At 49.9% G+C, this 25682-nt stretch overlaps 1 protein-coding gene across 10 annotated transcripts in view; it reads right to left on the bottom strand.

Annotated features, from left to right (window-relative positions):
• PXYLP1 (2-phosphoxylose phosphatase 1) overlaps positions 1-25682 on the bottom strand; it is a 68105-nt gene that overhangs the window by 18015 nt on the left and 24408 nt on the right. For 4 of the 10 annotated variants that reach the window (XM_027091549.1, XM_027091548.1, XM_027091550.1 and 1 more), the window contains one exon: positions 13782-13913. In XM_027091549.1, the coding sequence (XP_026947350.1) occupies positions 13782-13860 (79 nt within the window). In that variant the 5' untranslated portion in view covers positions 13861-13913. The other 6 variants (XM_027091558.1, XM_027091555.1, XM_027091553.1 and 3 more) reach the window with 6 other exon arrangements.

Here is a 25682-nt window from a genome sequence, read left to right as displayed (position 1 = left end):
CAGCTAAAACAGGGCCCAATCCCCAGTCTAAGTCCACTTAAATTCCCTAGCTACTCCTACAAATTCTTCTGTAAATATTTAAAACTTCCCTTTGGCAAACAGATGTCATAAACAAAAGTAAAAGATAAGCAATCCACTGAGAGGGAAATATTTGCAACATATATTACAAGTTATTAATATCCAAAGTGCACAGATCTACAACTGAAAAATCAATAAAGGATATAAGCAGGCTAATTAAAGAAAAATAAATACCAGTGGCAATAAACACATGAAAAAATGTTCAACATTATACATACTTAAAGAAATACAAAATAAAACAATAGGATATGATTCACCCCCACCTCACCAGACTAAAAATTCACATTTTAACAATAATATCAGTACTGGCAAGGGTGTGAAACCTACATTTCCATATACTGCAAGTGAGAGAGGAAACTGGAAGGACTTTTCGGAAGAAGTATTTGGCAGTCGCCACTAAAATGTTACATGTGCTTTATCCATGACCCCATTATTCTACCTCTTGGAATCTATTCGACAAAGATATCAATTCCCATCACCAAGACGTATGGCCAAAGAGATTCACCGCAGCGCTGTTTATAACAACAACAAAAAAAGGGAAATGACCTAAATATCTTTCATCAGCAGAACAGAATGTCACATCCACAGTGGAATATTCTGCCACAGTTAAAAAGAATGGAAAAGCATCAAAGATAAATGCAGTGAATAAGCCAAGTCACTGGATATCTATACAAGCCTTTTTGTGGAAAGAAAAAATTAACCATAAACGTATGAATATACAGGCACTCTTATGTAAATGAACAGAAAAATGTCTACAAGGACATCTATCACAATGCCTTTGGGGAATGGGTAGAACGGGGTGTGAAGAAGTATTTTCACTTGTTTTTCTATAACTGCCTATATTGTTTTACAAATCCACGCACGTACATATGTAGGTATGGGTTAACAATAAGCATATGTTACATATATTCTATAGGTATAGAAATATATGCATATTTCTATAATGTCTCGATATACTTTTTTTTTCAATAAGCATATTTTTCGTTCATTACTTATGATAAAACAACAACCACAGAGCTAGAGCTGGCCCTTCACCAACTCAAATTAGCCCTTTGACTGGTCCTAGAGGCACTTTCTTCCTAACAGCTAGAAGGCCCCAGAACTGCTAATACTAGCTCTGGTGTCCAGAGGTCATTTACCATGGGAGGATTTGTGCCAGATCAAGAGAATGATGAGAAGTAGATGTCCTCAGGCAGTATGTCAATGACCCAGCCCTGCCGGCTGTGCGGCACCCCTCAATCCTTTACTCTGCTCTGTTATAAAGTGGTACCAGGTTCTGGCCCCTTGGCCATGCCTGTGGGCAGACTCCCTTTGAGTCTGGGCCAGGGAAAAGCGAAGCTAAGGAGACATGATAATAATATGAGTGACACAGGGACAGAGGGGCATGGGTCCCTGCACATCCCAGAGTCCCCCCAGTTTGCTGGCTTATCTGAGAGCACACGGGGTTAGGCTTGTTGGGGCTGCCGCCTGGGAACTGCTATAAGCTGAATGTTTATGTCCCCCCAGATTCACATGTTGAATCCTTACTACCAAGGTGATGGTATTTGGAGGTGAGGCCTTTGGGAGTGATATGGTCAAGAGGGTGGAGCCCTCATGAATGGGATTAGTGCCCTTATAAAAGAGACCCCAACGATCTCCCCCGCCCCCATTTCTGCCATGTGAGGTTACAGCAAAAAGATGCCTTCTAGGAAGTGGGCTCTCACTAGACACCAAATCTGCCAGTGCTTTCATCTTAGACTACCCAGTGTCGAGAACTGTGAGAAATAAATTTCTGTTGTTTATAAGCCAGCCAGTTTACGGTATTTTTATTTAGCAGCCCAACAGACTAAGATAGGAACCACCCACAACTCAAGGAAGCAATGGTTTGAAAGCCACAGGTAAAGAAACCTTCCATCCAGAAAGTTTTTATCTGCTGCTTCCTCTGGCATCTGGGCCTGTCAACCTCGCCCACTAGCTGTTGAAATTACCTTCCACTGTTTCGCACCTTCCTGAGTCACCAGGACACAGCGTCAGTCCTTTGAAGGGTCCTCGAGATGCCAGACAATCAGGGGAAGTTCTGATGCATAGAGGCCACGGGGTGAGACGTCTCCCCAGTTCCATCTCCCTACGTGCCCTCCCCTACCTTGGTTCTCATTGTCCTGAACTGCTCAGAGCTGCCCCCATTCCCACAGGATGCTTTTCAGGATGTTTCCCTCCTCTTGCTTATGCCTCTAACCTTACCCCAACCTCTGTTTCCCAGATCTGGCCAACTCTGTAACTCATCCCAGGGGTCACCTCCTCCAGGAAGCCCACCCCGAATCCCCAAGTAGTTTGGACATCCCCCTTCTATGAGCCCACCTGGTTCTTGCTGCCCTCCCAGCTCACACTACAGTACATGTAAGCAGAGGTGTCCACAGTTATCAACTCACCAACCCAAATGTCCAGAGGGTCAGAACTACGTCTCTTTCAAGTTTATATTCCCCCAGCAACCAGCACAGGGAAGGCCCTCCATAAGTACTTGTTGAATTAAAGGTCTGCCCTGAGCCAGGCACTGTGCTCCATGCTTCTGGTGAAATACCTTCTTGAATCCTCATGTGGGAACACTAAGGGAAAGCAGTCACCTGACCAGCCCGGGGGCTGGGGATCGTCCAAGCAGGTTTCCTCGAGAAGACACCCAAGCTGGGACTGAAAGGCAGAAATGAAGCTGGCAACACGGGGAAGAGGAGAGGAGGCGGAGGGACAGCAGACAAGAGGCAGCAGGCAGGATCGAGATACCTCTGAAGCCCGGTCCAGTTGGTCCCACCGGGGCTGACGCACAGGGATCTGGGGAAAGGTCGGCTGCAAAGGAGCAGACCTGGGCTGGAGGCACCTCTGCCCCGGCTGCTGCCTGACTTGCCCATTAGGAATCCTGGGCTTGCCTTGTTCATCTCAGAGGGGGCTGTGGGGCAGACTCAGGGGCTGGGGAGCAGATTCCACGCCTGGGGCCTGGCGCTGCAGGATACTGCTTCTCCTGGCAGGCCTCCCCAGCTCCTCCGATGCCCTCAGGACAAGTAGGAGCTCTGCTGATCCCACGCAGATGACAGCAGCTCAGAAGAAAAAAGGACTGTGGGAGCGTCAGAAGAACAGCGGGCAGGCAAACAGATGGAAGGATAACAAGTTTCATCATGTAGGTGTAAAAAACCCCATGAACCTAGATGAGTGCCTGGGACCCCAGTATCACTGTGGCCAACATCAATTACAGAATAGGAGATGCCTTTAATTGATAATTAACTCAGCACCAATGGGCGCGCAATTTCTTTGTGGTGTGATTTCCCAGCAGAAGAGAACACCTCATAAGCCACCCCGTGGATACGAGTCTCTCCCGTTTATGTCTGCCTTACCTGCTCATCTCACCTACAGTCATTTTCATCCTGTCTCACATCCATAAACCTTCTTGTATACGAAGATGCCAGCGAGGTCTCAATGTCAAATAATGGCCGAGAACAAGACCTCTAAAGCGGTTCCCTGGGCCCCCTCACTCGTAAAGGCAACTAGCAAACTTCTTAGAAGCACAGAGTAAAACCATCAGGTGCTGTTTCACGCAGGCCCTCCCCGTCTCACCCACACCCTCCCCAACGTGCAGAGGAAGGGTCCATGTGCCTCATTAGCAGACATCCCTGTAGCTGTGACTAGAATTCGAGCCAACTGGCCCACGCTGCTTTTTCCAGCCTTGGACTTCATCAAGGAAGAGCAACCATCAACCAGGCAATGGACCTCAGGCAGAGGCAGGTCAAGGGACTGGCCTGGGGCTCCACAGCCTGTAAGCCAGGCCTGCTGACCTCCCATCCAGCCATCCAGCATTTATGGAGCACCTGCTGGGAAGTCTTCAGAGAATAAAAGGCTACGGTCTCTGCGCTTCTGCAGGAGCTTACAGTCCAGTTGGGGAGGGTGTTAAGAGTGCTCGAGAAGAGCGTCAGGTGAAATACGGCCTACCAGCAAGTCTCTGCTCAGTAGCCAATGCTATGAACGTGTCTGAAGAGAGATGTTTCATCCAATGATGATTTGCTTCTTTTAATTTTTATTTATTCTATTGACGGCCCCACGGAAGAGAGGAAAGGAGAGAAACAAAGAGTCCAGGGTCAGGGTCAGATCATGACTTAATTAGCACAGGCCGCTAGGCAGAGGGCTCCTTCCTGTCTGGCCTCGGGCCTCGGGCCCCCTTAGTTACTTCCAGATGCCCAGCGATGCACACAGTCAGCGGGTCATGTTACAGCCGGGTGTGTGCAGCCAGCTCATTCCCTGGGAGTCACTCTGACTTGCATGAAGACAGGCCAGTGCCTCTCCTCCAGGGCACTAAGCCGGTGCCCACGGCCTCCAGCTCTTCACTCCATATGGGGGCTCTGGCCCAGGGCAGAGGACAAGAACCCACCTGCTTCCTGGCCTTCTCCCAGCAGCTCTAGCCTGAATAACCCGCTGTATACAGGGCTTTACAGGAAGATTTTGACGGAGCACCGTGGGCCCACGCCTGGATCAGGGCACCACCCCTCCTTCCCTTCAGTGGGTGGCTCCTCTCCCATGCCAATCCTGTGCTGTGGTGGGCGTGGTCATGCCCCTCCTCCAGGACCCTCCCCTTGCTATCCTGATGGCCCCAGGGATGGGACCTGGCAACTAGCCCACTGTGCCAATAAAGGCCCTTTCCAGGAGAGAGAACTTCCCCATGTGGAAGAGTCAGTTTTACAGGGAGTCAGGTGACCTCGGAACCCGCACCTCCTGCCATCCCTGCCTTAGTTGTTTAGTTATCCTGCTGTTGTTTAGTTGTCAGCTCTTCCTCTGATTACACAGACACCCTGGCAGGTTGCAGACAGGTGTCAGGGATCCACAGGTGTCCCAGGGCAGGTGGGCAAGTGTTGGCTGACTTCTGTCTCCACGGCTGTGCGCTCAGCTGCCCCAGAGGTCTCACCACTGACTGCGCCGGCAAAGAACCTTGTGGGGCCGACGTGTGGCCCCAGCACCTGCTTTTCACCTTCCTAGCTCCACAGCTTGCCTCATGCCTGCTGGGACCTCAGCCCCGGGCTGGTCACCTGCCTAGGTGACTAGAGACACCTCTTCCTTGTGCCACTCAAGTCTGTCCTCAGTCAGCCCTGGGGCCACAACTCCCTTAAATAATTCTGCTTATCCAAGATGGTGCCTTCTCATAAGTTAAACACCCCTAGTCCTGTCACCTGATGTCTCCGATTTCTTCCTCCCAATAGTCCAAAAGGCTCTTGAATTCTCTCCTTCACTGGCCTGCCAAAGAAGAATGATTTGCTCTGACAGGTAATTCCCACAATTCCCTTTGTGTTCCTCAATCCACTAAGGCATCTTTAATGCCCTTTCTGTCTCCAGCCTGCACTGAATATAAAAATGTGTGTAATTCTCAAATAAAAACTAGAACTACACCACCAGAGCCCACAACACGGTGGGGCCTCATGCGGCCGAGGACTCAGTTCCTGTCCTAGGCTGTCTGCAAGCTCTCATCTCCTCCCTGCCTGACCTCCTTCTGACAACTGAGACCCAAGTCCACAGGACGGCCAGACTGCAGGGGCAGGAGACCCACTGCGACCTGAGCCTGAGCCCAGCTGCGGACTCCTGGAGGAGCCAGGAAACCTCACACTCCTATGGGGCCACTGGTAACTGGCCTTGACCTAACCGGGTCCCCTGGGGTAGATGCTGCGAGCACCAAGGACAAATCATGACAGAGACTAGAAATCAGAGAGATGTTCAAGACAGGTCCCCAGACAGAGCTACGAAAAGAACCTCAGACATCCTGACCCAACTCAGGGCCTGGATCCCCTCTACCTTACCTTTGAGAATCTGATAAGAGCTACCGATGACCTTCACCCTTGAAAAAGGACTGCATATACTTACTTTTAAATTTGATTTCTGGGGGTTCACAGCACCCCTGAAGCCATGTGAGACAATGCAGATATCCATGAACTCAGGCTAAGAACTCAGTGTACCTGGAAGTAGGTTTCCAATGTCAACGCCCTCGATAAGAGATTTTTCTCTTTTTATAAAATGAAAAGGGATCTTTACAATTCATATAAACCCGTGTTCATCCTAAAATAGCCATCGATACTAAGGTATAAAAAGAAGTGAGTCACGTATATTCTTCCCACCCAGAGAACCCACAGTGAATGGTGCAGTGTGCGTGTGGCTGCATGTCCTGCCAGAGGTGAAACTGTGCTCCTGTCCCTGCTCCGGTGGGAATGGTGACAGGGTCACTATGGCCCAAGGACACTGTTCCCCCTTCCCCAAGAGCAGAAAGTTTTCTGTGTCTCAAAGGTCTGCACCCCACTGAGGCCACCAAACCACCTGCTCAGAAAGGTGGGTCAAGGCTGGTCATTTGCTTCTGTGAAAAGGGTCAAAGGGAAGAGCCGTCAGGTGGGTGGGAGAGCCTTGGGGAGGCCACCTCAGTGAGAGATCACGCACTGCGGGGGGCAAGGGGGCCTCAGGTATCTGGACGCTGTGGAGACTGGCCATCTCACTCTCTGCTAGATACCTGAGACTGGGGAGAAGCAGAGCGGGGTTCCAAGTTCCCCAAGAGGCAAAACCCCTGGCCAGTGGGGTCCAGCCCCTCAGATGATACAGAAAAAAGAGGGAGGGAGACAGGGAGGGCAAGAGGTGATGCCGGAGCCCAAAACAGTTAATTCAGAGAGGGCCCTGCATTGCAGCGAACTCCCTGTCCCTCCCACTCTGGGCGGCCTGGCTCTGCCGGGCCCCAGTGAGGCGTCGTGTGCCGGGGCCACGCTGGCAGGAAGGATGGTGGGACTGTTCCAGAGCTCTCTCTGTGTGCATTCCTGACTTCACCTTCTTATTTGGGGTTCAGATTCTGTCCCCCAAGACCTCACTGCTGATCAGTCTCAAAAACCTCCCCCTCCAACCCCTTCCCCCTGGTGGGATGCTACCAAGACCACAAGGCTCTGCCTCTGATGACCACTTACCTCACTTCAAGTTTCTTTTTGTTTAATGTCATCAGCTTGGAGCCCTGTTGCCAAGACAACAGGAGTGGGGCCCAAGCTGATCGGTGCAAACTCTACCTGGGCAGACTCCCACTGCATCCCCGGCTCAGCTCCACTCAGTGGGTACTACAGTGTCAACATCCTGCAGCTTCCTTTCCTACTTTGTCTCTCTCCTCATACAGTCTTGGCGACTGGCACATGTTCTCCTGAATTCACTGACTCATTTTACTAACACTTCCTGGTTTTACTAACTAGCCTGGATAGTTTCCTCTCCTCTAAAATGGGAGATTCCCCTTCTTATCAATATTGCTGACTACACACACACACACACACACACACACACACACACACACACACACACACACACACACAAAATACCACATGTCCTTTTAGTAGATATATTATGGACAACCTTCCAAGTCAATATAGACAGGTCTATGTAAACATGGTATAATGGATGCAGCAGTATTTCCTGTTGGACACTTTGGTTGTCTACCCCTTTTTCCTATTATAAGCAGTGATGCAATAAACATCTTTGAGCATACATCTCTTTCCTCTGTCTATTCTTAGGAGAAATTCTCTAAGATCAGAAACAAGGAAGGAGGGAAGGAAAGAAGGAAGAAAGGAAGGGAGGGAGAGAGGGAGGGTGAGGGAGAGAGGGGGAAGCAGTGGGGGAGAAAGAAAAAGAGACAGAGACAGAGACAATGTTCCCACCCCGGAAGAAAACTAGAAAGAACCCACGGACATAAATGTGTCCCATTTTTAGTTCGTGGAAGGGCCTGCGTGGTACATGATACTCTCACCTCCTCCAGTAATAACCATGACATGAGCTTAAGATGTTATGATAAAAGCTGATTTGTCAGACTTAATTTTGTCATTTACCTACAGAATTTTTCCTACCCAAAGATATTTAGCTCTATGTGGTAGCTGGCCATGAAACATTCAAAGAAAAAGCAACATTAAAACTCTCAGAAATCAAAGAAAATAAACCTCCAAGAAAAGGATCAAGATTAATTAAAAAAATACTAAATAAAGAATTTATTGAGATCCTATGAACCCTTAGGTTAAAAATGCAAGCCCTCACTTTAAATTTCTCGTTTTTTGGACTTCGACTCACCAAAATAAAAACCCAGCAGGAGCCTTATTGTGTTTTTTAAATACACAGTACGTTAGAGCCTTGGCATCCTAAGGGCTGCATCCCCAAACCTTTGCCACCAAAACATATCAAGATCTTCATGGATCCCCAAATTTGCACACATCACCCGGACACATGCTTTCCTCCATAAAATGTACACAGGACAGAGAAGAGAGAATGACAAGGCCCCGCAGCTCTGCAGGGTGGGACACAGCCCAAGGTGCCCACTCACAGCTGTGATTATGTGCATTTGTGCCTCAGCAAAATCCCCGCCACCACACGCCACGGACCTTCAGGGGGGCCCACGAAGAGCTGGAGCCGCAAACGCCAGCAGCCGAGCTCGAAGGGCAGCAGGCGGAGGCCCCAGCTCTGCGCCCTGCTCCGCTCCCACCCGGCTGCCTGGACTTGCCCTGCTTCTCCGCTTGCTCAGTCTGCTCTCCCCGGGCCTCCTCACCCACCGCCAACAGCTCCCCACGGGCGACCTCCCAGAATGTGCGCTGGGTACCGCCTTCGGCCTTCGGCACACTTAAGCCAGGTGGAGGGGCCGTCTTTGTGAGCGGCTGCGTGGATGCGCGAATGAAGGCAGCGCCCGCTGCACCACCTGAGCCCTACACGGCGTGGCAGAGCCCTCCCTTCTCTTTCTTCACCCTGGGCCCGCTGCACCGCCCGACCGTTTAGCTCCAAGTCCACAGAATCACCTGATGCTCTCAGCTTTGCTCCTTCCTTTCGGGGCCAACACCTTCATCGGAGCCACTCCCAGCCTTTAACTGGAGGAGGAAAGTGGCCCCGAGTTGTCTCTCAGTATCAGCCTCCCACCGGCCTCTGAATGGGCAGCACCCAAATTCTGTGTACATTAGAAGCCCCCGGGAGTTCTCCTCCCACAGTTCTGATTCTCTGGGGAGGGGCACAGATGTGCTCTCTTTCTGGTGTTGGAACACGCGTTTTAACAGACGCCCGGGGCTACTGTAATCAAGGGGCCCAGGAGACCGCCCTTCTGCAAACACTGTACCAGACTGCGGTCTTTCCCAGACAAATCTAATGATACACTGTCTCCCCTGCTTCAGTGGCTCCCCATACTTTCAGGATATAACACGGTGATGGAGGCGGCCTAGGCCTTTGTCCACCTTCACAGCTACCCACCGGTGACTAACCTGGTCCTGCTCTCTCCTGCCCCGCCTTTGCACACCCACCTCCATCTGCCAGGAATGCCCTTCCCAGCTTCCTTTTTGGACAACTCCAACTCATCCCTCAAGGCTGAAGCTCGGATGTCACCTCCTCCAGGAATAAGTCTTCCCTGCCCTCCTACGCTGGATCGGCTTCTTGTCCCTCCTCCGCCCGTGTCACCCTGTCACGAGTCATCTCTCCTTCATGTTATTTAACAAACGTGCATAGAGGGATTATTATGTGCCAGGAACTGTTCTAGGTGTTTTATAAATATCCTTTACCAACCCAATGAAATAGGAACTCTCATTATCCCCATTTTACAGATGAGGAAACCGAGGCACGGAGAGGGTAGGTAACGTGCCTGACCTCACATAGCTGGTAGGTGGCAGGACAGGGACTCGACCCAGGCAGTCTGGCTCTGGAGTCCATGTTCTTTCCCACTTCCTCGTGGGGCTGCCTCTTTCCTGTCCTAGCATGTTGTACACTGTGTTCCAAGTATCTGCTCAGGATTCTCCTCCACCAGACAGAGAGCTCCTGTGGCTCCCAGGAGATGAAACGCCTAGCCCTGGCCCAGCACACAGTGGAATGTTTGCTGAAGGACAAAGCTATGCAAACTCATGGCACTGGATCAACAAGGAAAGATAAAATTCCCGAAACCTCAGAGTCTGAAGAGGTTTTCAATGGGATCAGGTCCAGTGACCTGCCTACTGTCCTATTCTTCATAGAGCGATGCTCCAGGGTATGCACACAGCCCGCTCTACCTCCGCCGGACGATGACATTCAGGAAGCTTCGCTTGATGCTTAACTAAAATGTGTCTCCCTGGCCACCAGGCCACACAGAGCTGGTCTCACTCCTCTTGCAGATACTAGATAGAGACAGGGCTCTTCAGAGACTGAAGACAGCCTTCACTCTGGCTTTCACTTTAGCAGGTTAACCCTCCCCTCTTCTACCTGGGGATCTGTGTTTCCAGTCCACCTTGGACATCTCCCTGAGAAACGTGCTCTGGTCAACCAGGGCCCTGCCCAAGATACACGTGCCCAGTGTAGACTGACTCCTATCACGGCCAACGAACTCTGATCAAAGAGAAAGAAATGCATGATACTGTTTCAAAAGCTCTCTCCACAAGTGGCTGAAGCAGCCTTTGGGACACCAAGAGCCCTGGATTCTGGTGATCATATATCATGACAGGACTCTACTGTTTACACTGACTTCACTGTTTACACTGCTTCCCCGAGCCAAGGGTTTTCCCACAAAATCTCCGTTCTCACGCCAAGGTTTCAAAGTAGCAACAATGAACTCCATTTTACAGAAGAAGGAACAGAAGCTCCAGGAGGCCACACCTGCCAAGGGCACACAGCTGCTAAGTGGCAGAGCAGCATTCAAACCCAAGGCTGTGGTTCCAGGGTCTGCGAGCTGAGCTCCTGCCACGCTGCCATTTGGGGAATGGTGGTTGGAACGTGGTGAAATGAGCACAGGATAAGCATGAAGGAAAGGGTGGGTCGCAGCAGGAAAATGGATGATTACAAACGAGCAGAAAAAGCAGCAAAATAACGAATCATCCACAGGTTTTCATAACCCAGTGGTCTTTTCCTGTCGCACTGAAGGAGTCCCTCAATTTGAGAAGTTATTTTTCCACTTGCACACATTTTAACTAGAATAACTAATGATGTATATACCTTACTTGTTCCCTTCTTCGATTTGAATATCAGGAATTTCAGAATCCCTCTATTTCCAAAGTCAAAAACATCAAGGACTTGAAAACACAAAATGAATGATTTTCATTAGTGTCTACTACCATACAAGGAGTCATCACTACCATTTAAAATAAATGTAGTTTGAGAAACTATGAACTGTATTTTAATCTTTTTTTGTATCCTTTCCCTACCACCTCTACCCCGACAGTGTAGAAAAATATCTAACACACATAAGCACTTAATAAATATACGTGGGTTCACATACACACTTTCTGTACCGAGAGGAAGAAATGCTTTTTTTTAAACAACCTGATTTTTTTCATTGTAACCTGGGTCATAACTTTCTCATATTCAAAACATCAGAAAAAGAAAACTATCAACAAGACAAAATAAAATATACAATCATTTCAGAAAACAAATAAAACAATATTGTTCATTTAAAACATGAGAAAACCAAGTTCTATTTGATTGTCTCAAATATATCACCTAAGACAATTATATGAGCTAATCCGGTATTCAAAAATAAGTCAAAAGAAACGGTAAAGAAAAAAGTCCATATATTTCAGGGTAAGGATGAAAATATAAGCGTTACTTAAGCAGACACCTTTGTATTACGAATTAGTCCAGTTTCTTACACCATAATAATTAGCAACCAATAAAGCAACTAAAAAATAAAGCAATGTAACTCAATTTTCACACGGAAATAAATTCCAAAGTTACAGTTTACCTAGAAGCAGAAGAGCAGAAAGAATGTTCATATCTTAACGTCTTCCCGAACTCCAATGTATTCAAGAATAAAGACCTCAGACCCAGGCAGGCCAATTTACCCTGCAAAATTTTCCCGAAAAACAGTACGGCTGAAAAGCGGCTCTCCTAAAACAGAAGGTACTTTCAGAAGAGTTATATAAGCGAAACACACAGGCCAATTGAGTGATGCGGAAACCACCTCATGCAAGAGAAAGCCAGCAAACACAAGTAACCCACGTTCACGTCTCAGAACCTGTCAGGGTCTCAGAATAACAATCAAGGTTGATGGTAACATCCTACCTCTCCAGTGACAGGATGGAAAGTTTTTAATGAAAAGTTATAAACAACTAAATGAATGACAGTCCTAACTTTCTGGAAAAGATTCTTTTTAAAAAAACAGTTTATTAACCATCTGGAGAACCTTTAAACTTTACACAAGTATCTTCTCTTGACCTCTTTCCCTATTCTGGAAGGACAAAGTGAGTATTTTTAATTCTCTTTACTGTTAGAAGTGCCTATCATATGCACTAGATGTGTGCATGGAATATGTCACAGATTGGAGGTGAAATGGAGAAACTTGCTCAAAGCCTCTTGCCTTCAAACCACTTATTCCAAATGCCAAGTCTTTCCCACGTACCCCAGCACACTCAGAACATCCTGCTCTCGCAGCCACCTGCCCTTCCTTCCATCAGGCAGACAGTGACGGCAACGCCACCTCCTCACAGAGATGCCCCAGGCGGTGATGGAGGCCAAGCCCTTGTTTCCCACCCATCGGGGTGAGGGGGGAAGTGGAGGGCAGGTAGGTGGCAGCAAAAACACAATTGCCGGCATTGCCCAGATATTTTCTCGGCTTCAAGTACACAGCACCAGAAGGACAGGGAATTAGGGTCAGCCTGCTTTCCAGAGCAGGTGTAGGTTCATTCATTCACGTAAACATTCCTGAGACACCTCCTATGTGGTTGGCAATGCTGGTTCCCGTGATAAAGAGGGAAACAGATGTGGGTCCTGCTCTCAAAGAGCAGACAGTCTTGTAGATGGAAAAGACACAAGAACTGAAAAGTATGATGCCGCAAGGCTAGTGCAGGAGGGGAGCAGGTTCGGGGCACCCCAGAAGTAGAGCCAAGAAGCCCAGAGCCAGTTAGGGAGTCACGGAACGTTCCTGAAAAAGAAAGGGCTGAGTGAACCATGTGGAGGAGAAGATGGAAGGGAGGTGAGGAGGACAGTCCAGGCGGAGGGGCCGGCAGGATCTGGGCACAGAGCACAACCTGGATGTGCAGAGAATGCCAAGTCACTCGACAAGCCTATGGTGTAAAGTTCAAGGTGAGAGAGGGGCCCCAGGAAGGCAAGCGGCCTCCCGGGGACCCACCACTGAAGGGTTACAACCAACAAGGTACCAGACCAGATCTGTTATTTGAGGACAAACTCCCTCAGGGAGCAGTGGGGCACATAGATTTGGGGCCCAGCCTGAGCACAGGCTCCCAGTGAAGGGCAGAGTGCAGGCGGTGAGGCCCATGGACTGGCTTCCTCAGCTGTGCTTGCCATGTGGGGTTTCCCATGCACGGTCCCTGCTGCCCAGGGGCTGCATTTGGTACTGGGACCTAATCCCCCTACCCTCCCTAGTAACGGACACCCAACCCCCAAAGAACCAACTGGTGGGCCAGGCACCTCTGCTGCGCGACCTGGCACGAGGACACGAGCTGACCACTCACTGTCTTCGCCTTGGGAACCTGAACTAAAGATCCAGGAATAACCAGGAAGTATAGGAATCCAGGGAGAAGCCAAAAATGCGTCACGAGGCTTAGTGATTGCTCTTGTTCCTCACAGGCACAGAATCACAGCCTCCCACCACTAGGGCCAACGATAAAAAGACTGGGTTGTTTGAAACCTCACTGTTCACTGAAAGAACAAAGGCTTTGGGACCTACGTGCTTCCTCCCCATGGGGCCTTCTATTTCAGAGAGAAGCACTCCCCCAGCCGGGACCCGCCAGCCCAGTCACACTCACAGAACTGAAGGCTGAGGCTCACGAAGGCCAGCAGCGCAGCCAGGGCCAGCAGCAGCACGAAGCGATTGCGGAAAAGCATTATTATTTGTTTTATCTTCTCTTCATGGTTTCACCTCGAATCAGGAACACATCCTGTGAAGAGAGGAGAGGCAAGAAACATGTGTTCCAAGGTGGAAAACCAAGTTTGTCAACCGGAAATAATCTAATTAGCCCCATCCTCCGGCAGGGAAGCGTGAATCCCCTTCGGAGAACATTCCTGCGCCGTTGCTGATGTCTTCGCCCCCAAACTAGCCCAGCCGAGAAGGTGCCCTTCAAATTAACAAGTGGGAACAGTCTGTGAATGCTTCGTTTATCTGACCTCAAGAGAGAAGGAGATTTTACAGCATGGCCTTTCCAAAGAAAAACGGACAGGATGTTTATTGAGCACTTACAGTGTGCCAGACTCAGGAAGTCTTTACAAGGACCAGCAAATGCTCACCCCATTCTGACCCCCGACTTCTAAATCTTCAACCGTTTCTGATGAACACTTCGCTACAATGACCCTGCTTCTTTAACTTCGATCGTTACCCTGAATGTCAATCACTACCTCATGCCCCACTTTAATGCCTTTAGGGACAGCTGGGCTGTGTCGAGGATCTGTTCCTTCGCCAAGTAGGAACATCTGCTAATTAGAGACCTCCCCCGATCCTGGACCACTGGGCCTATTTCAGCTGCATCCATGGGTCTTCCTGCAGCCCCACTCACCATTCTAATTTTCTCTGACCATGTTAGAACTGTGCAAAAGGACTTTAAAAAAACGCTGAACGAGGCTCTAAATGTCCCTCCTGTGAAAAACGTGAATGGTTGCTATGGGTTTCACCCCAACAGTCTTAGATACCAAATTTATTTCCTGATTCTCATTGGGGTTTAAAATAGAACTTGAAAAGCACAGCCTCTTCACAAAAGGTTCTTAACCACAGCAAGATTATAACAGTTATTTCAAACCTGATTTTAGTGGCAGAATCTTTTTCTCCTTCAAATACAATAGAAAAGCAATCAGATAAAAGCTCACCTGCTAATGCGGTGAGGGCTGCACAACTCTATGAATATATTAAAAGCTACTGATTTATACTCTTCAGGTGAGTTGTTTGGTATGTGAATTATACCTCAACAAAGCTGTTAAAAAAAAAAAAAAGAGCACATGTGCAGGGAACGACGCAGGAGCCAGAGCCCTGGGGTCTCTTGCTTCCCAGCTGCCCTCCCCCAACTCACCCACCTCCACACCCAGAGCCCTACAAGGGAGTCTGAGAAACCACTCCTTTAAAAGACCTGTCAGACTTTCCATCACAAGAGAACAGTGGCTAAAAGACTGACGAAAATACACTTGCACCTCACAGTTGAGCCTGTACGTCCAGCGTCCGGCAACTCTGTTAACAAATGGATCCCAATTTATACCTTCAGATGAGCACTGCTTCTGTCCCTTTAGTCACCGCTCCTATCCAGGGGCCAGTACTTCATGTCCCAAGGTGATCTATCCTCCTGGGGACACTCCTCACCTCCCTGCCCTGGTGGGGACTCACCAGCCCCACAAGCTCTCTGGTGTTTCTGGCTAAAACAACACACAACCCTGGTTGATCCCACCCAGGATTTAATATATTTAGGACCCCAAATAAATGTTTTCTGTTTCCAAAACTCAAACTCCCCATGGCCTCCCCCTGGGGGTGTTTGCAAGGACACCCACAGACCCTGAAAGCAGCTCACCAGAATCTACACTTGGTGAGAGGCCAAGGCCAGGACTTCTGCACTGAACCCCCAAGGTGGCTGAGGTCACAGTGAGAGACAGGATGTGGGTCCATCTGACTGTGGCCCTGTAGCTGTTCCCTCTTGAGGCAACAAAGACGGTGAAGCCTTCATGTGGACAAACCCCAATCCCAGATGTAAAGCAGCAAGGCTGGGTGGCTCTGGGCCGCTGATCCAGGCTGGCGAGTTCCTTGCCTGGGGTGTCTGGGAGGCGTCACAGTCTACTCTCTCATATCCTCGACCTTGGGGGTGTCCTTGGCAATGCTCATCTGATGGTTCAACAGCAACCGTCCCCCTCCCCGACCAAAGGAAAACAACCTAAGTCAAATCCAAGTCACAGTCTCTCTACCCCTCACCCTGGACAGGTTCTGCTGCCTGGCCAAGCTCCGCAGGGATGAGCATGGAAGGCACCGACATTCAGCTGCAAACACTGGCCAGTATTTCCAAAATATACCCCACCCGGGTGGAATGTCAGCGTTCCCCCAGAGCAGCCTCCCCTGGGCAGCTTCCAACCTTTGCTCCACTCCTCCGGGAACCAGGAACTTCTAACTTCTCAAAACCATCCATTCCCTTAGGATTCCCGTGACATGCCCTGAGGACAGGCTTGGTAATTTCTAACATGCAAGCAGAAAATCGAAGCGCAAGGGCACGAGGTTATTAAGTGGTGATGACAAGATACGAAATGAGATCTGTGCCTCGAAAGCTCTTTCTTATGCCTTACAGTGTCATCCCCACGTGTCCACATACTGATTCGAGTTGCAACCCGTGTATCTACGCAGAACAAGTTAACTCTTGCCGTGCGCCAGCTTCTTTGCTACCTGAGGACGGCTGGCTGCTTCTGGCTCACCAGCCTGTGGATTTCAGAACCCTCTCACTAACGCAGTCGTTCCCGACTGGATTTATTCTACTTTACAATGACCTTCTTATGAGGGGATCCTTTTAATTTGGGGAAGGTGAGTGGGGTGTGTGGGTGGAGATTAGATCACAGAATGGGGAGAAGGTTCAGAGCAATGTCTCCTTTTGGGTGTCCCTGTTCCCCCCAAAATAAATATCCTGGGGCTTTCCTTCATGCCTTCCTGTCCCTTCTGTTATGCTACCACCTTCTTTTGAGGCTAATACCACCTTTGGAAGGGCTCCATTTCCTTTACACGAACATCTTCAAGTGCTCCTGCCCGGCAGGTGGCCTTTGGGGCCTTTCAGAGTTCTGTTAGGAGGGTTCTGCTTTTCTTGCTGCCTGAAGATGCTTCTCTGTGGGACCACATCGGCAGAACGTGCAGAGAAAGGGCACACGGCACTCTGGAGGCAGACAGAGCCGGGTCAGAACCTCGAGCTCGGCGACCATGGGCCAAGGTACTTAATCTCTCTGAGACTCAGTTTCCTCATCTGTAAACTGGGACTAATTACCCGGGGATGTTGTGAGGCTAAGTACAATCCTCAGCGTATGGTAGATGCTCAAAAGAAAATGATGGTCAGGAACTTCCCTGGTGGTCCAGTGGTAGAGAATCCTCCTTGCAATGCAGGGGTTGCGGGTTCGATCCCTGGTTGGGGAACTAGGATCCCACATGCCGCAGGGCAACTAAGCCTGTGCACCGCAACTACTGAGCTCGCGCACCTCAACGAAAGAGCCCGCGTGCCACCAACTACAGAGCCCATGCGCTCTGGAGCCGTGGCCATGACTAGAGAGAGAAAAACACGCACGACACAGCTAGAGAGAAACCTGAGCAGACCGCGCACCGTAACGAAAAGATCCCTCCTGCCTCAACAAAGATCCCGTGTGCCACAACTAAGACCCAACGCAGCCAAAAAACATAAGGAAAATAAATAAATAAACAAAATAAATATTAAAAGAAAATGTGGGCTTCCCTGGTGGCACAGTGGTTAAGAATCTGCCTGCCAAGGCAGGGGACATGGGTTCGAGCCCTGGTCTGGGAAGATCCCACATGCCACGGAGCAACTAAGCCCATGCGCCACAACTACTGAGCCTGCGAGCCACAACTACTGAAGCCCGCGCGCCTAGAGCCTGTGCTCTGCAACAAGAGAAGCCACCGCAATGAGAAGCCTGCGCACCGCAAGGAAGAGTAGCCCCCGCTCGCCACAACTAGAGAAAGCCCGCACACAGCAACAAAGCAGCCAAAAATAAATAAATAAAATAAATAAATTAAAAAAAAATGAAAATGGCTTCATTACCTACTCATGTTCTGTCAGTTCACTCTGCTGCTTCCTTCCTCCTCCTGGGAAAGAGGAAGAGTTTCTCAACCTGTTTGCTGGTTCCTCCAGCTATGTGAGTGCTAAAATGGTCACCTGTTCTCAGCCCCACCCGTCCCTCTGTCACTCTGGCTCAGATGCCATCTTCAGCCTCTCACTGTGGGCCTGGGATGCAGCCTTGCTGCCCGGGGGAAACCACCCACCACTGATTTCTGAGCCTGGTGGTGTCTCCTGCTTTAGCAGCTGGGGAACCAGACTTGCCTCTTGGTTGCCCTGCATTTGGGTGTGGGTGGTGAGAACTTTCTTCTGGTGCTGGGCTGGGTCTGACCTTTAAGCACTTCCTGCCTCCAGGCTCTCGAGAGATTTTCCACCACACTTACTGACAGATGAGGCCACTAGAACTGCCTCTTTACATGAGGGTGAGTCACAGCCTGGTTCAGAGTCGTCTTCAGGTGGGCATCAGGTGGGAACAACTGTTTTTGCTAAGTTAAATCTCAGGCTTATAGACAGGTTTGATTTGTTGCGGTGACGGCCCCCAGTCTGTTCATGCCTTTCTGTGCCCACGGCCTTGTGTAGATGCCTCCCAAACCGACTCTAAGCTTGGACAAGGTATATATGCTTCGGCCAATGGGACGACAGCAAATGAGCTGCAGACAGAGGCATGAAAAGTACTTATGCATTAGGGCTCGTCCTCCTTGGCTGCTTTTAGAACACCAAGACCACCGTGTGAAGACGCCCAGGCGAGCTGTTGGACGATGAGAGACCACATGGGGCCAAGGCAAGCAGTCCTGGCTGAGGCTCTCTTCAGACCACCAGCCTGCCAATCACCCCACACGTGAGCAAGGCCATCCGAGACCATCCGGTCCAGCCTTACCACCTGTAGATGCAGATCGGGAGAGTCAGCCCAGACTAAAAGAACTGCACAGCCAACCCCCAGATCACGGCAAATATGTAAAGGTTTTAAGCCACTAAGTTTGGGGAGCTTGAGATCTGTAAAGCAAAAGCTAACTGATCCAATAAAGAGAAAATACCTTGGGTTTCTACCAGGAAACTCTAAGCCAGGGTCCAGATCCCTATATCCTCATCTTATACAAAAGCTTCATCTCATCTACATTCTTCAATATGCTGAGGGCTTTTGGGGAAAGGAGCTATATTTAGTTTCAGATTTAAAATACCGAGGATATGTTGGGTTAACCAGATGGCTGGGATCACATGACTGCCGTAGTGCTTTTAGTTTTTGGGCTACTGACGTCTCCACGTTATCTGTGGCTTTTCATTTGATGACACAGGCCTCCATCAAAGGACACGCACCGTTTCCCCTTGATATGTTCTGGGTTTCTGGTGCCCCTACCTTCTGACTCTCCCTTGGCAGACTGCAAATGGCAAATAACGGTCAGAATCTCATTACTGCCACTGTGCTAGGACCAGCCTGGTGGCACAAAGCCTAGGGGCCGGGGGGAGGGGGAAGGGGGCAGCACATTAACATCGAACCTGGGATAAACACATACATGCCTTCTCCTGGAGCTAATTTTCCTAGAATACTTGGAAAGGAAGGTCACGCTCTGTTCTTTTTTTTTTTTAAACGGCTAAAGAATAACGATATAATTACATGGCTTTGAAGTTTGCATTTGCAGCTGGAGCTAGGACCCCAATGTGAGAACCCGGTGCATGGCTCCACCCTGGGGTGTTTCTTCACTTCTTCAGTGGAAGAGATCCGGGGAGTCCTGATATAGTGGAAAACATAAGGCTTCAGAGACCAGCATATCTGTGTCAATTCCCTGCTCTGCCGCTATTTTCTTCTGTGTCCTCCTGACAACTTCACTTTGCCGAGTTTCAGGATCCTGATCTTTAAATAAGATTAGGGATAAGAGCGTAAAAGAGCAGGAGTAGGACTTCCCTGGTGGCGCAGTGGTTGAGAATCCATCTGCCAACGCAGGAGACACGGGTTTGAGCCCTGGTCTGGGAAGATCCCACATGACGCAGAGCAACTAAGCCCATGCGCCACAACTACCGAGCCTGCGCTCTAGAGCCCGCGAGCCACAACTACTGAGCCCGTGAGCCACAACTACTGAAGCCCGTGCGCCTAGAGCCCGTGCTCCACAATAAGAGAAGCCACCGCAATGAGAAGCCCGAGCACCGCAACGAAGAGTAGCTCCCACTCGCCGCAACTAGAGAAAGCCCGCGCGCAGCAACGAAGACCCAATGCAGCCAAAAATAAATAAACAAATAAATAAATTTATTAAAAAAATAAAATAAAATAAAGAGCAGGAGTAAATATACTACGCAGAGCACCTGGCACACAGCAAGGATGTGCTGTGTGTGACCCCCAGCTCTGGAGGAGTCACACAGACCTCTGCCCACCAACTAAACACAAACAGTCAACCTTTCCCGGAGCTGCTGTTCTGCCCCATGCTGCGGCTACCCTTCCAAACCCTGGCCACGGGCCACTGCCTTATTCACGAGCCCAGCCCCATCCATCAGGGCGGGCGGCCACGTTTGCAGCCCGTTCCTGGCCCGCCCCACCATGCCGGCCTTCCTTGGGGCTGACTCAGCTGTGGTGTCCCGCCCTGCCACAGGTTTTCCAGCCTGGAACATCTGTCTCAGCTTCTGTTGGGCCCCATCCTAAGAAGCCAGGATTACCAGACAACGGGCTCTCTCCGTCTCTCTGGCCCAAGCTCCAGCCCCATTCTCCAGAGACCCCTTCTCCTTTCCCATCCCTAGCGAGGAGGCTCTCAGCCACTCAAGACATCAAGCATTCCTTGGGTCTCCTTCCGGTCATATTCCTGCATTTTCCCTCCACAGGAGTTCGGAGCACGCACACCCCTGGGATCTACTGCGGCTCCCCCAGATAACCCATTGAACTTGTCCAAGTCATGCCAAGAGACAGCCAGGACCGGGCCCACAGCAGAAACCCCACAGCCTGCTCACAGCCCAGAAAGCCAAGTCCACAGGAAGAGTCACTGCCACATCGGCAGGGTGAGATGCTGCGGGATGGCGACCTACTTCAGTACAGCTGAAGTACAGTACACCTGTACTTTACAGTACAGGTGTACTGTACTTTACAGTACAGTACAGTACACCTCTCCTAACCGTCAAACATCTCTCAGGTCCCATCACCTTCCATGCAAGATGCTCTTGACTCAATATGACATCATGAGCAAATCCAATCCCTGTAAATACTTCCGCGGAAACCACTGTTTCATGTTGCAGGCTGAACACATTAACAGTTACCTATCATCAAATGTCTACTGGGCCCAGCCTTAGTTCCCACTGCTAAACCTACATGGTGAAAATATCTGATATCCAGAAATAGAATTATTACTCTGAATCCCTGATGAAGCAGTGAGAAAGAAAACAAATAAGCAAACAGAAAACTCAGTTAACTTAATTCAACTTTACAACAGATTTGAATAGTGAAAGAAGATATTTTAGAATGTAATTCTGAAAAAAAAGCACCAGTAAATAGGCAGTTCCCATTATTGTATTATGGGAAATACCATTTCTGAATTAAGAGGAAAAAGGAATATATCAAAGGCATTTTTACAAGCTACCATTCTACCACCAGAGACTGCCAAAGCCCAAGCCCTGGCCTGATTTTCACCTTGTAAAAGCTGGAAATGCCACGTCTGGTGACTCCGGTCTCAGAGTCCCCTTCAAAGTGTACAGAATTCGGGGTTTGAAACATGACCATGACCATTTGAAGGAAAAATATGCATTCAGTTATCTCATATGTGTAGTTAAAATACCATTACCAGGAATAGAAAGACGGTATGAAAGAAAACGCTTTAGATGTATTCTATACTTTGGTATATTTTTTTTCGGTCTTAATCATTTTGGCCTAAGTAAATCCAGCATTATAATGAACAAAAAAGCCCTCGAGTCTATAATTGTGAACTAAATATGAACCAAGCAAAGGTAAAAGCTACATCTTCGTAATCCTCCCTCTCCAAGGTCCCCTCAAAGTGGAGTCTAATTGCAAAATCAAAGATGCTTGGCTAAGAATAAACCAACCTTAAAGTCTGATGAGTGAGAGCCTGATAGATTCCAGACCTCCTGGACAGCACCAAGGGGGCTGTGAGCTCCCAGCAGTCATTCACATTCCAGTTATTCAAATTCCAGCTAACCTGCAGGCTGGGTTCTAAAGGCCGAAACCGATTCACTCATCCAGTCAATCCGTTGATTCAAAACCACATATTTCCCCAAAGCCAATATGTGTTGAGCACCATCGAAAGTGCTGAGGACACAGGATACAGGACACAGTTTCTGCCATCTTGAAGCTCACAGCTGAAATGTACTTATGAGAGAAAGGATATGAGATCTAGGAATTGCTTTAAAATATTCTGGAAGGGGGAGCAGCGGGGGAAAGTCAAGGAGGAATTACTGAAACAAGACTGGCAAACTGCTGACAATTGCTGAAGCTGGGTGATGAATCCTAAGGGCACATCATATGATCCTCCGTGCTTTTGTGTATGTTTGAGGTTAAAAAAAATTTAAGTGTTAAGAAAAAAAAAAAGGAAGCTCACAGTCTGGTCAGTGGAGCAATGAGTAAATAGAACATCTGGCCTGTGAAACCAGTATCATGATGGGGGAGCAGAGCGGGGGAGGGGAGGGGACCCACCTAGGCCCAGAGCGGATGGTACTGTTTCCTGTGGGAGAAAGCTGGGCCCGAGCTGAACTCAATCTTCAAGAGCAGGTTGGAGCCGACGGGTTCACAACTGCATCTTAGGAAAACATGTGCATTTTAGGAACGAACCAAAGAAACTGCACTAAGGAAGACCGTCCTGACCCTAGGAGGGTTTGTATCTCTGTGTGAGAGGAGCCAGAGCGGGGAGGCGGATTAGTCCGGGCACCACCCCACAGCTGCACCTGCAGTGAGTCTGCCGCACCCGGGGACAGCCGGCTGCCCAGAGGCCCCACCAGGGCTGGGCCAGGGAGCCTTCACCTCACCTGGGTCTGCTCCTCCACGGGGAGCTTGCCCGTGACCCGGCGCCGACAGGCAGGTGGCTACAAGGGCCTCACTCCCCCCACCTAGGCCAACCTATCAATGGACCCCAAGGAATCCCACCACCAAGGGACTGGACTGCTCACCCACTGATGCCCACTCCCTTCCTGGAGTCCCCTCAGGGCCCAAAGCCACTGACCTCCAGGTTGGAGCAAGAGGAGGGGTCTGATCTCAGGAGCCAGGCCACCAAGCAGTGGCAGCTTGAGGGACAGGCCTACTTCGTGGACTGACCCTCATTTTCTAGGGCTGGGATTCTCTCTCTCTTCCCAGCACCAGCCTCTGCTGGGAATACAGGACAGGAGCAGGCCCTGAGGCCTCCCTGCCCCTCTCAGCAGGGGTGACACTTGAAAGGATGCTTGAGAGCCACGCAACGTGCCGCCCCTGGAACATTCTGCGCTGTGCCTCACACCAACCCTCCCGGACGCCTCTCTCACCCACATTACCCTCCTCCTGAAGGACAGTCTGTCTTCTACCTTGGGCTGGGGAGGGGTAGTGTAACCCAAGACAGCGTCATGCCCAGATGTGACACGGAGTGGCAACACCCACCTTCTTGGCTACGGGGTCACCAGTCGGGGGCGGGGAGCAATCAACGCTGCAGATCACGCCCGAAGCTGGCCCTGGATAAGGGCAGCATCAGGCCCAGCGCTCTCTGGCCCTGCTTTCCGGGCTCACTATGACCTGGCCACACCCCACAAATCCCACTGCAGGCCCCAGTCCTCCTTCCCACGACGTGGAGTTAAGTATGTGGGCTCTGGGGTCAACTGGCCAGGTCTAGAGCCCTGCTCTGACACTTCCTGAGCCACAGCTGCCCCATCTATGAAATGGGAACGATCCATCTCACAGTGTGTGTAAGGCTCACGGGGTTAATTCTTGTAAGGGACACAGCCCAGTTTCGGGCTCCTAATAAGCTCTCAGTAAGTGTCAGCAGTGACTTCTCTTATGGCTTTATTACCCACCACCCACACGTGGGGTCCTCACCCTGCTGCCGCCTTGTCTCCGTGCCCACCCTAGAGATAAATGCCTGCACTGCGGCAAACAGACCAAGCCAGTTTGAAGAGGTTTTAAACACCACCTGGTTCAAGTCCCCTGTCTGACCGGAAGACAGGCCAAGGGCAGGTCACGACCAGCACAAGGCTCCAGGCTGCTCAGGGAGCCTGGCCCTCCCGGCACGCACCCCTGCTTCACAACCAGAGAGTGGCCGCCAGCACTCCGCCTCGGTCACTTCCTTCCTCTTCACCATAGAGGGCACGTATGTGGCAGACACTCCTAACTGTCGCCCAGTGTCTATTCTCGCCTTCTTACTGGCAGAATCCTCTAGGTTTTAGCTGGACACGTGGCCACCCAGCTAGAGATAGCTATTTCCCAGACTCCCTTGCAATTAGCTGTCATCATGTGACCAGGTTCTGGTCAATGAGTTGTGACTGGAGGTAATATGTGCAAGGCTGGGTCAAAAGGAGGCTGCCTACACTACCCGGCTCTGCTCTTCCTCCCTCCCCCCACCCCCCACCCTGGCATGGTGGTGAGCCAGCTTTCTCGATGCCCATGGAGACAACATCCTTGTAGATGACAGAGAAGAACCCTGGATGACCCCACGGGTCATCCATCTCCTTAACTGCCTACCAGGTCAAACTGTTTTGGGAGAGAAAAATCAATCTCACAATCTTTTAAAGTCATTGTTATTTCTGTAATAACCTATATGGGAAAGAATGTGAAAAAGAATGGATACGTGGATATGTATAACTGAACCAGGCTGCTGTCCACCTAAGACAAACACAACATTGTAAATCAACTATACTCCAATATAAAATAAAAATTAAAAAGAAAAAAAAAGTCATTGTCATTTCTGCTAAAGCAGCCAGAGCAATCCCCTAACTAGAACTCACCACTAGCTCTAAAGAACATGGGTCCTCTCCATGCGGGCTCCCTCTGGGGGGTGTGATGAACAAGCACACACACTCCTGATTAATGGCATTAGGCTCATCACTGACCAGGCTGAACATCACTCTTAGACGTGATATAAATGAGACATGGCTGGGGTAACCTTTGTCCTTTTTTTTTTTTTTTTTTGCGGTATGCGGGCCTCTCACTGTCATGGCCTCTCCCGTTGCGGAGCACAGGCTCTGGACGTGCAGGCTCAGCGGCCATGGCTCACGGGCCCAGCCGCTCCGCGGCATGTGGGATCTTCCCGGACCGGGGCACGAACCCGTGTCCCCTGCATCGGCAGGCGGACTCTCAACCACTGCGCCACCAGGGAAGCCCCCCTTTGTTCTTTTTGAGTTATATTTTTTGTTTTATCTCAAACAATTCATATATCTATGAAGAAGGCTTGGCTGCAGGTAATAGAAAACCCTGCTAACGCAAAGGGACCCATCGACATTCTCACATGAGTCACAGTGCTAGGAACTGCTGCAGCAGGGTTGCTTAATTCAGCAACTCAAAGGCATCATCAGGAAGTCAGGATCTTTCCATCTCCGGGCTCTCTGCCATCCTCTGTGTTTGTCGTGTCCCTAGGATGGCTCCACCCAAGGATCACAGATGGTGACCACTCTCTAGGCACCACCCTTGGCAACAGGCAGAGGCAGAAGGGATGATCCTGCACATTTCTACTGGACGCCAGGATGCCTTTCCCAGAAACCCTCCAGCGGACTTCCCCAAACGTCTAACAGCCAGAACTGTGTCACATGCCCATGCCCCAGACTGATCACCGGCACCACGAATGGACCGCCGAGACTGGGTGAAACCAATCAGGATTCACCTCCTGGTGGAGGCCCATGCAGGGAGGGAGATGGTGAACAGAATCGGAGTTCTGTTAGGACTGAGGGAGGGAGGGGATGCCTGTAACAACCAACAGCTGGAGAAGATTTGACAACACACACACACACACACACACACACACACACACACACACACACACA

Source organism: Aethalodelphis obliquidens, unplaced genomic scaffold, assembly GCF_003676395.1.
Source record: "Aethalodelphis obliquidens isolate GAN/ISIS:26980383/991018 unplaced genomic scaffold, ASM367639v1 scaffold72, whole genome shotgun sequence".
NCBI classification, from domain to species: domain Eukaryota; kingdom Metazoa; phylum Chordata; class Mammalia; order Artiodactyla; family Delphinidae; genus Aethalodelphis; species Aethalodelphis obliquidens.
The sequence above is the reverse complement of the archived record's forward strand: the minus strand, read 5'-3'. Positions and strand labels throughout refer to the sequence as shown.